The sequence below is a fragment of the Typopeltis vanoorti genome, chromosome 12, assembly GCF_054136105.1.
Source record: "Typopeltis vanoorti isolate ZY-2024b chromosome 12, IOZ_Tvanoo_1.0, whole genome shotgun sequence".
Lineage (NCBI taxonomy): Eukaryota > Metazoa > Arthropoda > Arachnida > Uropygi > Thelyphonidae > Typopeltis > Typopeltis vanoorti.
In genome coordinates, this window is record NC_143560.1 from 119,656,184 (window position 1) to 119,673,853 (window position 17,670).

Sequence of the window (17,670 nt, forward strand, 5' to 3'; positions counted from 1 at the left end):
AGAGACTCTTTCCAAGAAATTGTCTTCTATTATTATGTTTGTTGGTGTTACAAAATGATTAACCATGCTACCGGCCAAGACGTCTATAGACGTTCACGTTATCATGGATGCGAAGTGCTTATTAAAATTATAATACCATTGTTACAACAATGAAATATATGATGGATACGAAGCGTATGCAGATGCGTATTTGATCCATAACGGCCGGTAAGGTGGTTAAACATGATTTTAGTTTTTTTTCTGTTTATTTTTAGACTGACTTTTCTGCTTTCATGATGTCTTCTATCATTATATTAAAGTCGTCTGGATTGTTTGCAAAAATTATATCTTCTGCATATCTTAGGTGTGCGTTACGTTTCTGTTATCAATTTTTATACCAAGGTTTGTCCAGTTTATATTATTAAATATTTCTTGAAGGACTGCTGTAAAGCAGTCCTTCAAGAAATATTTAAGAAATATGTAACTGGTTAAATGTAACTTCAAGAAATATGTAACTGGTTAAATGTCTATCATTTAACCAGTTAAATCATTTTGGATGATAGATTCTCTATCATCCAAAATCTTTACAGATTTTGGATGATAGAGAATCTGCTTGTCGGACACCTTTTTCAAATGATATTTTATTGCTACTTATGTGAAGTTGGATTGTTGCTGTTGCAGTGTGGTATATTTTCTGGAGGAGGTCCATATACTCTCCAGGAACTCCCTGATTATGGAGTGCTTTGATTATTGCATCAGTTTTGATAGAATCAAATGCTTTTTCATAATCAATAAAGGCTAAACAGAGAGGCAATTGGTTTTCTTCTGCTTTTTCTATTATTTGTTTTACTGTATGAATATGATCAATTGTGTTACAGCCTTTATGGAATCCTGTTGTTCTACTGGTTGATTTGAGTCTAGATGAGGGGTTAACCTGTTTGTTATAACTTTTTTGAGAATTTTGTACAGATTAGAGAGAATACTAATTGGTCTATAGTTCTTTACTACTTCTTTGTCCCCTTTTTAAAATAACAGTATCAGAGTAGCATTTTTCCAGTTTTCTGGTATCTTCTCCTCTTCTAGGCATAGATTTAGTAAGCTTGTGACATGGTGAATTATACTGATTCCTCCCTATTTAATTAATTCTATGTGAATTAGGTCTTCACCAGGACATTTTCCAAACTCACTCCACACCACTCCTCTTGCATAACCTAACTTGAGTCATTTGCAATTATGGCCCTCCTTCTCATCTCTTCTCTGTCATACCATGGTAACAGACCAACTATCCTAACTCTCTCTCACTCTTTTCTTTTGCTACCGCTAGTAATTCCTTCAAATCCTCTCTCATAGCCATTTTATCTCCATTTAAGTCATTCTTTCCAGCCACTACTATCAAATTCTTTCACCCTCTGCTTTTGCACTCTGATAGACTCACAATATGGAAATGTGGATTTCTTTTTCACAATATCTTTTCATTTTTGATGTCTGATGTTAGTAATATGTCTAACATTTGCAGTGTTTTGTATCTATTAAGACAACATTATGATGTAGATACTGACACGATTCATTTTATAAACAGATGGCATCATAAACTTATAGTATTGATAAATGCAGTACTACTGTAAATGTATTTTCATTTCCTTATGATTTTCTTTAATAACATTTTCTTTTCGCTAGCTTAGTTTATTGTAAGAATATAGTATATAATACATACATACTATACAAAATATGTGTTAATCGACTGTTTATTTTATCGGTAAGGCTTCTGGTCAACAGTAGGTTATTAGCAGTTAAGTTTTTGGGGAGTCAAAAGTTATACGTGGATTTTTGAACAACTCAGAGGGTCGGTACCCCTAACTCTCATGTTGTTCAAGGGTCAACTATATTAAAGTCCATCATGGAAAGTAAGTTAACAATATATTATAATTTTCTTTTAGTTAGTTAGAATGTTCCAGATTCATATCAGTGATGGTGCAGTGACTTCAAAATCAGCATGATGTGAATTCTGAGGATGAAGCTCAATTATAAAAATAATAAAATATTTACTGTAAACATATAAATATAAACAAATACAAATTCTGTATATTAAGTACTTCCCTATCTTTCTAAGCAAGATCCTTTCAAATTCTTACTAAATACAGACAATAATTATATGGCCATTCTAGAATTACTCAATATGAGCTCAAAGAAAATTCTTTCACTCTCTGACTCTCACAGTTAAATTCAATTCTAAGGAAACAACATTCAGTACACAAAATAATGAATATAGCATTCAGCTGAGAGTTCTCTAGTTTCACTTAGCCATATGGGAACTTCCTGTCTTTAATCTTCCTTTGTTTTATTTATTTCTTTTATTCTTTTTACTCAATCATTTTCTGTCTAATCTCTTAAATTCCTCAGAATACCACAAAAGATTAAAGACCTGTCTTGACTAATATACTTGCATATGTCTTCTAACGAGCAATCTCCTTAACGTATCTTTCTTTCATTGTGCTGAAGTATGCATGAAGAATAATCACTCTCTGGTAATAAAAAAGTACTTAACCGGCCAGTTCCAAATGCAATTTCAATAAAAGGAACTTAACTGCATTCCATATTGCTCTTTGGAACATACAACTTGCCTCTCATTAATTACATAAAATTTCTGCTAATACAGGCTGGCCCAATGTATTATATTGTTTTTAGAACTGCATTTTAGTCTTGCCTACTCATTTTTCTATTCTAGCATTCCAGTCAGCTAGCAATAGCTCTTCTAAAAGCAACTAACACGCACATCTAATAACGAGATTAGTGACAAACAGTCGCTACTATAATGCTAGCCCATTGCTAGTGCATAGCAGATAAACAGTACTGTAATCAACATAAATTCATATATAATATACACACCATGTTTCTATTATTCCCTAAGGATTACAACATTGCAGTAAGCAAGTTAACTGTTTAAATACATTTAGGTTTTTTAATTTTTTTTAATATTTTTTATTTTTTTTAATTGCTATTGCTTAACTACATGGTGATCTGACACTACAACTGCATTACTAAATGCAACGAAATGTGTGTGCATGTATATTTATTTATTACTTGATCATATAATGAAAATGTAATTCTAGTTGCAAGGCATATACGTTGGTCATACATAACTGGTAATTAGCTTACGGAATTAACAACGCATAAGATATTAATTAAAGGCAATTTTAATGAATAACTTCTATATTTCGGCAACGTCACGTTGCCATCTTCAGGAACATAAAAATATGGTATGTGCACGTAGGCACTAACAAAGCAAATGAGGAAGAAAGCAAGAAACTAATATTGTTCCTAAATTCCTATGGTTGTCTTGGCCGTTGGGCTGAAGTTCTCATAATGTAAGTCTCCCAAATTTGGGGTAGTTTCATGCACCCAAATTTGTTGAGGTTTGGAACATTTTTTAGAGCTGCTGATGATTCCTTGAATAATCTCTTGTATTTAAACTTGCTGCGCCGTATTATTTTAGTTTTCTTCCAACGAATTCTATGGTGGGTATCTAAGGCATGGTCTGCCAGCCCTGAGTGGCTGTACTGGTGGAACCGGATGTAGTCTTTGTGTTCTGAAATCCTGATATTTGCTGTCCTGCCTGTTTGGCCAAAGTAGGACAATTTGAAGCTGCAAGGGACCTGGTATACACCAGGTAGGTGTAGGGGAAGTGGTTGGTCTTTGGTAGAGTGGATAAGGGATGCCAACTTTTTATATGGTTTGTAACAAGAATTAAGGTCATATTTTTTAAGGATATTGGTTATTTTCTCAGAGGTGCCCTGGATGTAGGGGATGGTGATAGATTTGGAGTAATCTTTATTGTGGAGGGGGGGGGGATTGTGGTTTACTGGTTTTAGTATCTTTTGGGGGTTATAGCCATTGGCTAAGAAAGTGTTGATGATGTGGTTTAGTTCAATGGTTAAGGCCTTGTCATCTGAGCAGATTAATTTTACCCTGTTATATAGTGTTTTTATAACCCCATATTGTTGTGAGAATGGGGGGTGGGGGAGGATTGCTGGTGAATGTATCTGCCAGTATGGGTGGGTTTTCTGTAAACAGAGAAAACCAAAGATCCATCAAGCTGGTGAGTGATTAAAGTGTCTAGGAAGGGGAGGGTGTTATTCTCCTCTTTTTCTAAGGTGAACTGGACTCTAGGGTGTTGGTTGTTTAAGTGTGTTAGGAAGGAGTGGAGTGTATCTGAGCCATGTGGCCAAATAGCGAACATATCATCCACGTATCGAAGCCAAATAGTGGGTTTTTGTGGGGCAGAGGACCTCTCTTGGACCTTTTGTGGTCCTATGAACATTGAATCAGAATGCACATGTAGGTGTCTGTGGTTAAATAGTTCTGTCGGAAGTTTTTAGTATTGAGACCACAATGTAATATAAATAAGGAGTATATTAAAAATAAGCAATAAAAACTGAACAAGTTTCGTGCATTGTAAGACTTACATTATTAGGGGATACTGGTACATAAAATTGCCTTTAATTAATATCTTTATATGTGTTGCTAATTCCGTAAGCTAATTACCAGTTATAATGAAAATGTATTACTCATTAATGAAATTTTCACTCAGTATATATAACACTGCAAAAAATGAACATAAATAAAATGATCATGTGAGATTTTTTTTTTTTTTTTACACCAGAGCAGCTAGTTTTATTTCAAAATATGATCATACATCCCATGGGCAAGGTGCATCGTGCCATGTAATGCGTCATGTGTTTGTAGCTGGTATAAATTGGAGGAATGTAATGCTCCCAACTCAGTGCAATAGTGTCCAGGTGAAATGGCTGCGAGAAGGGAACTGACAGAGTTCGAAAGAGGCAATGTGATAGGATGCCATGTTACAGGCCTATCTGTTTGGCAAATTGCTGACAATATGTAAGCAAAGGTTGCTGTGGGTAAGCAGCTCTGGAGATAGTTTTCAGTATTGAGACCACATGTTTATTAAACAATAAAAAATCCCGACAAGTTTTGTTCGTCATAAGATTTACATCATAAGACTTACATACATACAGTGTGTGATCCACCACGCTCACAGAATGTGACCACAGGGTGCTATGAAGGATAATATGTAAAAACCACATTTGTTGGCCGATACACTGAATGTGGAGATCCAGGCATCGACTGGAACACAAATCTGCACAAAAACATTTAGAACAGAGGTTCACAGCATGGGTTTCCATGGTAGGATGGCAAAATGCAAGCCCCCACTTTACCTGAATCAACATGCAGTATCATCTTCAGAGGTGCAGAACTTGTACAGTGGGACATGGAAGCTTGGAAAGCTGTGTTATGGTGCGACGATTCATGCTACACCCTCTGCTGACAGATGGATGGGTACGGGTGTGTCACATGCCTAGTGAATGTCTCTTATTGAAGTGCATAACCCTAAATATGAAATTCAGAGGTAGCGGTGTGATGGTATGGTCCTGTTTTCCCTGGTTTGGCTTCGGACCTCTGTTTATGGTCCTATGAACATTGAATCAGAATGCACATGTAGGTGTCTGTGGTTAAATAGTTCTGTAGGAAGTTTTTAGTATTGAGACCACAATGTAATATAAATAAGGAGTTTATTAAAAATAAGCAATAAAAACTGAACAAGTTTCATGCATTGTAAGACTTACATTATTAGGGGATAGTGGTACATAAATGTTTTATGCAACAAAAACCTATTAACAATTAATTACACCTATTAGATGTTTTTGATAACTTCATAACTATTAAATATAATTGATAAACCAGAATATAAATAATAAATTCGTTACTATATGCATGCTGAAACATTGCTAGTTGTTGCTATCACATTTTATGATAACAACAACTAGCAATATTCTAGGTCCATGGTAGTTAAATTTTTGATGAAAGCAGACCATACTTGATGTAAAATTAAGCCTTGATTTTTATTGCATTGTGTGGGGATCCTAAGCATTTATGAGGCTTCTTTAAATTTTCTTGTAAAATAATTATTATCAATATACGACATTTTTGTTTCTTGCCGGAGTACTTGATGGCCGGTAGTGGTTGTGTGGAATGCCAGGCCTGATTTGTGCGCTCTTCTTTTTTCACAGTCTTTTACATGTTCAGATATGTGGATCTCTCCTCACCTCCCTGTCTAATCTACATAACAAATGCCACAAGAGCAATGAATCTCATAGATACCTAGTTTTTTCATGGGGTAATGTAGATGTTTTGGTGGATGTAGGAACTTTGAAACTTTGATATTTTTTGTAAAGGTGAAAAAAACCACTTTTATGTTGTACTCACATAGCAGCACAGCCACTTTGTCTAAGACATTTTTGATGTAAGGCAATGTGATTTATGAGGCAATGTGATTTATCTTTCTTTTGAGGTTAAACGGTGATCAGCATTCATATTTACGAATTTAGAGACACAAAACGTGTTGAAATGATTATTTTACTTATTATTAATAAAATAACACTTAACGTTTCGACCCCTGTATTGAGGTCATCATCAGAAAAATACATTTGTACATGAAGACAAGCTACAAAGGTAAATTGAATCTACGCTGTTAATTGATCTTTTACTTAGCCTGACCTCTAGTGGTAAAAAAAACAAACAATAAACCCTGCTAAAGTCCTCCCATACTAAGCTTTCCCTCAGGACTTGTACCGTTCAGGTTGCTATTGAATGTTAAAAAAAATTTCACCAAGTCTTCTTGTATTGAGATTTTTCTTTGGCATGTTTAGGTTGCTATAATGGTTGTAAATGGGTCCTCCACATTCTTGGAATAGTTAGACCGTCATTTTTGTTCAGATTAGGATTGTGTTTGAGCATTTCACATGCTTCTTTAAATTTCCTCTTAAACCTGGTTTTGGTGCAGTGTAGGGATTTGGTACCTTTCCAATCAATTCTGTGGTATGTCTGGAGTGAGTGGTCTGAAAGGCCGGTTTTTCCAAAATGGAGCATTTAATGTGTCATTTGTGTTTGTCCTTCTTAACTGGGATGGTTCGCCCTGTTTCCCCTATGTATGGTAAGTTACATATGCATTGTATTTTGTAAATTGTATTACGCATTAATTGTAATTAATAATAATAATAAATTAATAATCATAAAATCACATAAATTGTATTATGTATTGTATTTTGTGTGGAAGAGGATCTTTGGAAGAACTGAGCAGGTGTCTTAATTTTGTTGGGGGTTTAAAGGTGGTTTTGATGTTGTATTTGTGTAATGTTCTGTCTATTTTTCCTGAAATGCCTCTAACATAAGGAATGGCAGTGGCATTCTTGAAATCTTTTTTGTTTTTAGTGGTGTCTCTGTGGAGGATCTTGTGAATAGTACTTTTAACTGTATCCATTTTTTATAAATGTATGGTCGATGATCTCATATTCCTGGTTTAGAGCTTGCTCATTTGAACAAATAGCTTGAGTTCTGTGTTTAAGGGTGCTTATGAAACCTAGTTTTTGTGTTGGGTGGTGGCAAGAATTTTTGTGTATATACTGGCCTGTGTGTGTGGGTTTGTGGTAGACTGAGAAGGAGAGACAGCCTGAGGGAAGATGTGTGACAAGTGTGTGTCTAGGAAAGGAAGAGAGTTGTTTTTTTCTATTTCAATGGTTAATTGGATACGTTTGTGTTGTTTATTTAGGTGACTAAGGAATGTATTTAGTGATTTGTGGCCATGGGGCCAAATGGCAAAAATATCATTGATGTATCTGAGCCAAATTTTGGGCTTTAGGCATGCTGACTCTAGAGCTCGTTGCTCAAAGTCTTCCATATAAAAGTTATGCTATTGGGGGGGGGGGGGGGGTGAGCCCATGGCTGTACCTTCTTTTTGAAGGTAAAAATTGTTTTGCCACATGAAATATATGGAGCGGAGTACGTGGGCAAAGAGGGCCGTGATGTCGTGTGGAAATATGTTCTGTAGGAGCACAACAGTATCATTGATCGGAACATTGGTGAAAAGGGCAGTTATGTCAAAGATGACTAATAAATCTTGATCGCTGAGTGTAATGTTTTTAATTTTACTTATGAAATGTTGTGTATTTTTTATGTAGGAAGGGGAATGATCTACCAATTCCTTGAGTGTGGCCGCTAATTTTTTGGCTAAGTGGTAATTCGGGCTGTCAATTCCTTCAACAATCGGACATAGTGGCATGTTTGTTTTGTGTATTTTTGGCAGGCTGTAAATTTTGGGTGTAGTTTTTTGGTAGTTTCTTCTGGCCACGTGTTAACGGATTCTCGAAATCTTGTTTAAGTAAGGGAGTTGCAGGAGATAATTAAGAATTTTTCTGATCATCTTGGGTTCAAAACAATTAAGTGTGAGGTTCTGTTTCAGGTATTGAGGTTCTTCATTCCTTTTAATTGACATGCTTGATATATTGTATGCCCTGTCTCATAAAGTTTTAATTATGCCTATCTTTTGCAATGGATAGTGATGTGAAGAGGCATTTAAAAATCTTCTCGTGGTAGGTTTTTCTTTATACGGAGAATTTTCAGATGCCTCTTGGAGCATTTGAGGCATCTGAAAATTCTGGACAATGCGATGCTTCCTACTTTGTGGCATTTCTGTGGAACTGACCATTGTCTCTTTCAGCAAGATATTATACACATCATAAGGCTGCTGCTGAAACTGTGTGGTTTGTGGACATGAGTGTCACCACACTTTACTGGTCACCAAAGAACCCTGATCTCAACCCTACTGAACATCTGTGGGATGAACTGGAGCATCAGGTGAGGTCAAGGAACATTTTCCCTACAATATAGTCTAGGAGATGCCTACAGGAAGAATGGTCCAAAATTCCCACTAATCGCTATCACATGCCCCATAGGATTGCTGCAGTAAAAGGAGGTCCTAACATCTCATTAAGGTGGGCACCATGGCTGTTTGTTCCCCACACTATGGTGTTTGTTGAGTTCTTTTCAAGAAGTGTATATTTTAGTCCCAGTTGGGACATTCTTTATCATCTTCATTAATGCATAAATCCACTAATGCTTTTTATTATCCAAAGGCAGTGGTAGGTAAGGTAAGGAGTTTGGTCCTAACTAACTTTTTGAAGACTGGTGGGTTGCCAATCTCTGCCTGCAGCTGGTACAGATGGCTATGCCATGGCAATCAATGATTTTCATAGGCATCCAAGCAGGAGAAGATGGTAGACAGCTGCAGCCTCATGGTCCCAAGCACTATATATTATTGTCTAAAAGAGTGAGTTTGTATGATTGATTTTCTTGGGTAATAAGGGTTAGAAACTCAAGTTTCCATATGAAAAACTATTTGCTTGTGCCAAAGATTGATTAACTTAGGAACTGGCTTAAAAAGTTCTTCTAATCAGCAACTAAAATGAAACTTGATAACCCTCTTTCTTCTGGCGGTCTAGTGCTATAGAAGCAAATGCTATTTCCATAGAGCTATACATGCATCTTCAAGCAAATCATCTTCTAAGTACTTCAAAATGTTCTAGATCCATTTTTTGTTTTTCATCAACAGGATCAACTATAAATGTAACTAAGTCACTTTACAGTAGCACAGCTACATTTATAGTGGAGTATGCAAAAACTACTTAACAAAAACTTACAGCCGCAATTTTTTAACTGTTGCTTAAGCTATAATATAGTTATCATCCAGTTATGCACGATATATAGAATTAGGGTAGACTTACTATGAGCCTTAGGACTTATCAGCAAATTTACACTATTCTAATTAGAAAATTGATTTCTTGATTAATAGTTGCTATAAGAAAATATTACCTTGGACCATGAAAGCATGTCTTGAATAGTGAATTTTTTCCTAAAAATGCCCTTCTTATGCCTGTTTAAATTATCCTGAGCATATTTTTCTATGTCCCCTTCTAAGGGATGCTTCTTATCCTACATACACATGAAAAAAAAACAAAAAACTGAAATTTATTATTATTATTTTTTTTTTAATTTTAAAATTTAATTTAGAATTATTTAACTATTCATTTATTAAAAAAAGCAACATTTACTTATTGCTTTAATTTTATAATTTTATACCAATCACACATGCAAGAGGCTGAAAAACCTACAGCATATCAGTATTGTATTTGGGAAAGTGGTTAAGAACAAAATAAGGACTTGATATGTTCTTTAAACAACATGCGATTGCAGTTCTTCAAAAAAAAAAAAAAAACTGTGTGGCGAAGAATGTTCAAAAGTATACAGGTAGACAGAATGAAAGAGGACAAGAAGTTGGTTCAGTAAGGTTAGTTAATGGATGTTGACCAGCAGCTGCATGTTTGTTTAACCAGATTGCCAGTTTCTAGTCTTGATAAATGCTAGTATCAAGCATTTATGGAAGTTTTTGGTGGTGTAAAAATCTCAAATCTGTTCTACCTTAGAACAACACACTGACATAGAAGAGATTTGGGATTTATACACTGTTAGAAGTTCCAAAGGATGAGAAGCTCTTGACTGAAAAGGATACCTAGTTTTCTTTTTTGGAGGCAATCCAACTGCAAAGAGTGGATGGTAGACCATAAAATGCTAATTTGTTAAGCAGGTATTTGCAACTGGCCTGATCAAGTGCCCTGAAATGTTTAGAGCAGATTCACAGGTTTTATCAAAATTTTTCATAGCTTGTGATGGGTGATGCTGTCAAGGAGATCTGCTGTGGGAGAATCCACTGGTAATCCACTCAGTGATTAATTGACAAGCTGCAAAGCAGTGAAGAAGTTGATTAGTGATGACTTTCTGCATTATTTTTGAAAGAAACTGAGGTGCATACAAAGAGAATAGTTAGATGACTACAATTTATCTCTCCTTTGGAATGGGTTGAATAGGCTTGTTTCCATGTAAGACATATCCACATGAGTAATGAAAGACTGCAAAGATAATACAGGATGAACATTAATTTTGGAGTATGACTGGGAGAAGAGAGGATGGACCAGAAGACAGCAAAGCTATTCAGATTCATCCGATATCTTTCCAATGAAAGACCAGATGGCATTGAGCAAGCAGCAAGCTTTCTGCACTTAGCCCTTTCAAAGTATGATTTGGATTTGCTGATGACATTTTTGCAGTTGTTTAATGCTGAGTGGGATGCTGGAGTTGTAGTTTTAATCTTACAATCTAACGAAAGAAAACTACAGTGCTATGCTGATTTTTTTAAAATTGCATTTGAACAATTAAGGCTACAATGAGCCACACTCCAATGTTTAAAAGAGAAAAATAATAACAGGAAAAATTATAAATACTCTATTATATACACAAGCCTAATCTAAAATTATATAAATCCTGGTTTAAAAATATCTGCTTAAATAAACTTGTATACTGCAATTTTTTGTAAAAAGGAAAAAAAAAACAGAATATACCTATTCTAGCCATAAATACTGTTGCTACTTGAACAGTCTATCAGTAGATCATTTAGAGCTTTCAGCACATACAAACCACATGTATAACATTGTATACAGCAGCACTCAATGTTCATAATGTCTCCTCTTTGCCTTCATGGACTCCTGTTGTGAGGCCACATATCGATTGTGGCAAGAACAACATCCAATGGAACTGCTCACTCCAAATCCACCTTCAGGCTGGCAATGCTGGGGTGTTGTTTCTTGCAGGCTACTCTCTCAAGCTATGATCATGATCTGAAGTCCAATCGATTCAGATCGGAACTTCCTTACAATCAATCAGATGGTGATATGTGGCTGGGCATATTCGCCTCCAAGTACTGTTGTGTGGTTCAGGTCTTCTGTGGCTTAGTCTTGTTGGAAGGTTCACTGCCTACCATGAAATGAGGTGTTTTTCAGAGGGCCATACCACAGGTTCCTGTAATCAAGGTAAATAAGGTTTCAATATCTGCAGCCTTGTTTTCCTTGATCCTAGTGTCACTTGGGATCCAACACAAGCACACATGAAAACCTTCTTATCTAATATAAAAAAGGATCTGAGAGAGCAAGGGACAATACACCAGATATTGCAATGTCCCAGGTATGCTTAAAGAGTGTGTGTGTGTATTCGTGTGTGTCAACAATGCAACTTTGTAAAGTTTAATACAACTTCAGTAGTGTAGTTGCTGCATTCCAGTGGGATCCAATTCGATATGCTTTCTGGGAAGACAAGAGTGGAATACTCTCAACTAACTTTGAGCCATCTATGTAATACGAAACAAATCAGGCAAATTTGCTATGTTTTAAAGAGCAACTGACAGGCAGTGTTTCCCAAAGCCATACACAGAAAAACTAGTAAGTGGGATATAGACTGCATGTTTTCAGAATAGTATTTTGTGGAATGTATATCATAATGAACAATCCTAGTGCTTGTAAAAAATTTTTAATACATAAACCAAAAGGAATATATAGCAGTCTGATGTGTATTTTAGAAATTTTCATACTGCACACACAAAGGTCATCCAAATATATGTTCTTTCTGGATTTTAACTGTATATTAACTGCTGGTGTCAAAATGACAGCAATGGTTCATTTGAGCAAACATAAAGACTATGAAAAAGGACACTTTTAAATGCACTCAGTTGCAGTTAACTTCCTGATGAGAACAGAATCAAACCACAAACTTGAGATCCATAATCAAGTTTAAGCAGACAGATAGAACAGAAAGCAAAGAATATTAGTCAGCACCCCAGACACAAAGATGCATGGTGCTCTGCAACACTCATCTTTTGGTTATTTTTATTTGGTTATTTGTGATAAAAATGTCTTTTTTTTTTCTTTTTTTTTTAATGAAGACCTTTTCTTTTGTTTCAACTGGGATCATAGTTTGCATTTGTCTTATTGCTGATGGATCAGGATGAACGATATTCATAATTTATTTTAATGGTATTACAGCACCAAATGAAAAGTAAATTATATAAAAGATGTTTGTTAACTGGCTTATATTTTTCAAACCAGAGCACACTATGTTGTAAAAATATTTTTTCACTTCGTTTTACTATAAATTAAAGATGCCAAGAAATTATATTCTTGGTCTCATCTTTTATCCAAGTTTAAACGAATAAAATTTGCACGTAAGTAACTTCATGACTGAGTTACTTGTATATTGCTGGCGTGGTTGGCTGAGTGGTTAGCGTATCCACTATCCAGTCAGAAGGCTGCAGGTTTGAATCGTGCCGTGGGCATGGATGTTTGTGATTGTCTGTGAAAATACTAGTGGTGGTGGTCGGTGGTAGATGGCATTGGTGTAGATGAAGGTAGTTGCAGTTAGTGGAGATGGAGAGTTGTAGAGTAGGTGCTCTCCCTTGATGAGTCTTTGGACTCCCTGAAGGTGTTAAATAATAATAATAAATAGAGGCTAATGACTAAGGGCCACTACTCAGACCAGTTTCAATCTTTACTGAGGTCTCATTCGTGAAAGCCCAAACCAGAAATGATACCAAGATAATGCAGTATTATAGTCCTTATAAGGACTGGCTTATAAGGGCAAAGCAAGAATGCTTTTCATCTTCCCCGTTATCTGTAAAGGACAGTGTAGGGATAAGGTGTTATTGAGCTATTAAAGCTCTGATCATGGCAGGAGAGTAACAGCAATAGCCAAGCCCCAGTTAAAACTTCATTGGCTACAGCATTGCCATCTATTACCCTCCAAGGGTATTAATCACCGCATCTCACGGTCGATTCCATGATAATGCAGTAATGAAGTAATGCAGAAGCCATATTTCCATATAAATGTATTCAAAAGGTGTCACATCTTATTACTAAAATACTCTGAATTAGAGATAGATGTTGAAAACTTTTTCACTTGGTTATACTATAAATTAAAGATGCCAAGAAATTATATTCTCGATTTCATCCTTTATCCAAGTGTAAGCAAACAAAGTTTGCACGTGAAATAACTTCATGATTGGTCTACTTGTAGATACAGGCTAATGACTTCACATCAATCTTCACATTGGTCTGGATAGTGGCTCTTCCCATAATGCATAGCATTATAAATATCCGTAAGGATATGTGCATTGCATATGGGATACTAAGGCAACAGATGTAAAGCCATTAGTTTGTCCAAAGTTTGCTTAGACTTGGATAAAGGATGAAACCAAGAATATACAGCAATCCTTCGATTAATGCACCTAATACATTCTTTAAAACAGGCACATTAATTGAAAACGCACTAATCGAATATAATAACCTATGGGAAAAAGTATAATTCGTTCCTCAGATTTCTTTTTTGACCCTTAATTTTTTTTTAATAAAATTAGCGTATGTCTCAAAAACCACTTCCAAAAAAAGGCCAGTTTCATCGACATTAAATATTTGTTGATCACAATAGTCCCCTTCTTACATAATTTTCTTCAAAATCTCTGGATATCTCCTTATCTGTACTTGCAGCTTCGCCTGTGATTAAAACATTATGTAGGCTATTTCTCTTTTTGAAACGCTCAAATCACCCAGCACTAATGTGGAATTCTTCTTCTTTTCCATCATCATTGATAGCCCTTTCTTTCCAAGTTACAAAGAGACTTTTGATTTAATAAGGTTTATGTAAGCTATTTCTCTTTTTGAAACACTCAAATCACCCAGCACTAACATGGAATTCTTCTTTCCCATCATTGATAGCCCTTTCTTTCCAGGTTACAAAGAAACTTTTGATTTAATAAGGCCAGTGTTTAGCGGGATCTGTTTTTGGTCACAATCTTCGATCGATGTAAAAAGAAGTCTCTCTAATTCAATCATTACAATACTTTGATTTCGAGTGCATGCATGATGAACTTGAAGCAGCCTTATCTTTCTCTTTGTATTCAGTAATTGATTCACCCATTTTTGTGTTCTTGTCCTATCTTTACTCTGCACTTGCCTTGTTCACTTTTCTCTATTATTTCAAGTTTTTCTTCCAATCAGATTCTTTTTGAATAATTTTCACACTAATATTTTTTGCTCACTAGTTCTTTTACTTATGATTAAAGGCTAAGAAAATAATTTAAAATAAAAAAAGTAAGGAAAACAATTGCACGAGATATAATCAGCAAAATGCTATGTAAAGCAGATGACATAAATTTTAGCGGTAAATTTGGAACATAGCGTACATGAAAATAGTGTAGTATCTTGTTTTCATCATTCTGATACTGCCATGCTTAGAAACAGCATCAAAGTTTATATATTCAGTCTTCTTTTGCAGGGCAGTCTTTCTTTTCATGCTCTCTACTGCCTGATGGGCACAGATGGCAGAGTAATAACTGTCATTTGAAGATCAATAACTGCCTGGCATTTGAAGCATATCTGTGGATTTCAGCTGTAGAGCCTTATAAGGACAATTTGCATGTATTTAGAAGTTTGAAGGTTTAGGTGTGTCAAAGGGAAGGATGAGATGCCTGCTCAGAATCTGGCTAATATTCCAACATGTGAGGTATGTGCCTCATAGTTTCAATCTCTAATCTAAGTCTAGAGCATATCACTACATTACATGTCGAGAAGATCTCATTCTGATATGGCTCCACTAAAACAATTTAGTGCTAACTGGTTTCCCTACCTTCCAATAGGTCCTGCTTACTATAGGAGCTACTATTACTGACACATATCTACTAGAATGTTACCTACATGGAGTTTATGCTGCTTTGGAGATTCTGTCCAACCTTTATAAACTCTTCTGAATAAGAAAGTAAAATTAATAAGATACAGTATGTCACCTTTATATATATATATATATATTCAGAAAAATAACAGGCAGATAACTGGATCTTAAGAAATGAACAGACTTAGCTGTGGCTTCATTCTCTTAATTCCAACAATAAACCCAACTGTCCAACACATGCAACATAGTTAAAGCCTTCTTATTTGTAGAGAGAAAATGTTGGATCCAAGAAATATCATCACTGCATCTTGTTGGTAAACCAGATTTATTGATGCTTGTAAAGAACACAGTTAATCAGCATAAATAATGTATCATTGGTAGTGTTTCAATTTTATATTGCACATTTTCTCGCCATGGGCATGGATGTTTGGGTTTGTCTGCGGAAATACTAGTGGTGGTGGTTGGCAGTAGATGGCGTTGGTGTAGTTGCGGTCAGTTGGTGGATCGAATGGTTGAGACGGAGTTGTAAAGTGGGTGCCCTCCCTCGATGAGTCTTTGAGAAGTTCCTTCCACCATGGACAAATGCACAGATTTCCTCTTTTAAATGTCCACAAGTCTGTACTGTATGGTAAACATGACAGAATAGCATTAAGAGTTCAGTGATAATGGTATGGAGAATAGGAAAGTAAAATACTCAGGAGATGTAGAGAGAAGAATACAGAGAGGAGAGTATAAAGAAGTGGAATGAGGACTAGCAGAATCAAATGAAGGTCCCTTCCATCATAAACAGAAGTCTACATGGAGAAGGGCTGTTGCAGACGTAGATGAAATGAACAACATAAAAAGTTGGTTTGGTATTTTTGAAGACTAATTGTGCATGAATGTCAACAAGCAATGTTCACATTTTAAAAGACAGGGAGGAATGCTGAAAGCCAGTTGTCTCACAGGACATCCATGAGAAAATGTTTAGAGTGAGCCTTCCACCAGAGAGAAGTCAATTACTGTCAATGGAGGGGCCCCAACTCCATCATGAAGAGAACTATACATGGTTGGAGTGGATGCTGTTCCAGAGGTAGATGAAATGAAAGAGGATGATTAAAAAAAGTTGGTTTGATAGATTTGGAGATTGACTATAAATGGATGATGGCCAGCAGCTAAATGGTGTAAACGACTTAGAGGAAAGTGAAGAATATTGGAAGCAGTTTTCTTACAGAGAAGTCAACTAGCAGATGCTCTCTTTATGGCAGATGTCAAGAATTTTCAGTAATTTTTTTGGTGCACCACCATGCTTAGAAGGAGGACCTATCAAACCAAGTATGTGGACAAACTGTTCCGATATCTTCACAGTTTGACCTGATACTAAAATATTTTGGTATCAATTTCCAATTAGAATAAATTGCCCTATGAAATTTCAGGAAGACAAACAAGGAGAGATCACACCACTATCCTTGTCAAATAAAGAGCATCACCAAAATTCTCATGGACAAGACTTCAAGGGATGTAGAAAAGAGATATGTGAACTAAAATGTATTTGCCAGACTAATAGCATTCTTTACTCTCTCTCTCTCTCTATAACCAACAGATTATGGATTTGAATCCTATTATTTCATGAACGTTTGCATAGATTTCGTTAATTCAGCAGGTGGTAAATGATTTTTGTTGTATAATGTGAGACCAAAATTCTACTTATCGGAGCCTGAAGTAGCTTGAAAATGTTCCCTGTTTGATCTATAGACCAGGAGGCAATTAACTCTTACCATACTCATAGTATACTAATGTATGTTTTTAATCTTTGTCATCTGGCTCTACATGCTACTGTGCAATAAATTAAGCATTCCAAAATCCACAGTTAGCAATATTCTGAAGAAATGGAAGTGAACAGGAGACATTAAGCTAAAAGCATGACCACGTAGGCCTCAATTGCTGACAGTCTGACAATGTAATCTTTATACATTGCAGTCAGGTTCCAGAGAAGTTGTGCTTGAAGATCTGAGCAGTCAGAAGCAATCCCATAAACGTTAACAGACAGAAATACATAGTGTGATCTCTATATGCAAGGTAAGGTATACGAAGATAGGACTATGAAGCAATGCAAGCTGTTTTTCCAGTCTGATGGATATGCAGGAGTGTGGAAAATGCCTGGCCAATGCTTTTTAACTGGATGTATGGTCCCAATGATGAAGACTGGAAGTGGTAATGTAATGAAAAGAAATGATGTGGGGTTGCTTCATTTGG

The 17,670-nt window shown here is 35.8% G+C and overlaps 1 protein-coding gene across 2 annotated transcripts in view; it reads right to left on the reverse strand.

Annotated features, from left to right (window-relative positions):
- The window catches only part of LOC150101178 (uncharacterized), a 322,911-nt gene that overhangs the window by 117,167 nt on the left and 188,074 nt on the right, over positions 1 to 17,670 (reverse strand). For both annotated transcript variants that reach the window (XM_090401128.1, XM_090401129.1), the window contains exon 11: positions 9,703 to 9,822. In XM_090401128.1, the coding sequence (XP_090257254.1) occupies positions 9,703 to 9,822 (120 nt within the window). The remainder of the gene's footprint in view (positions 1 to 9,702; positions 9,823 to 17,670) is intronic.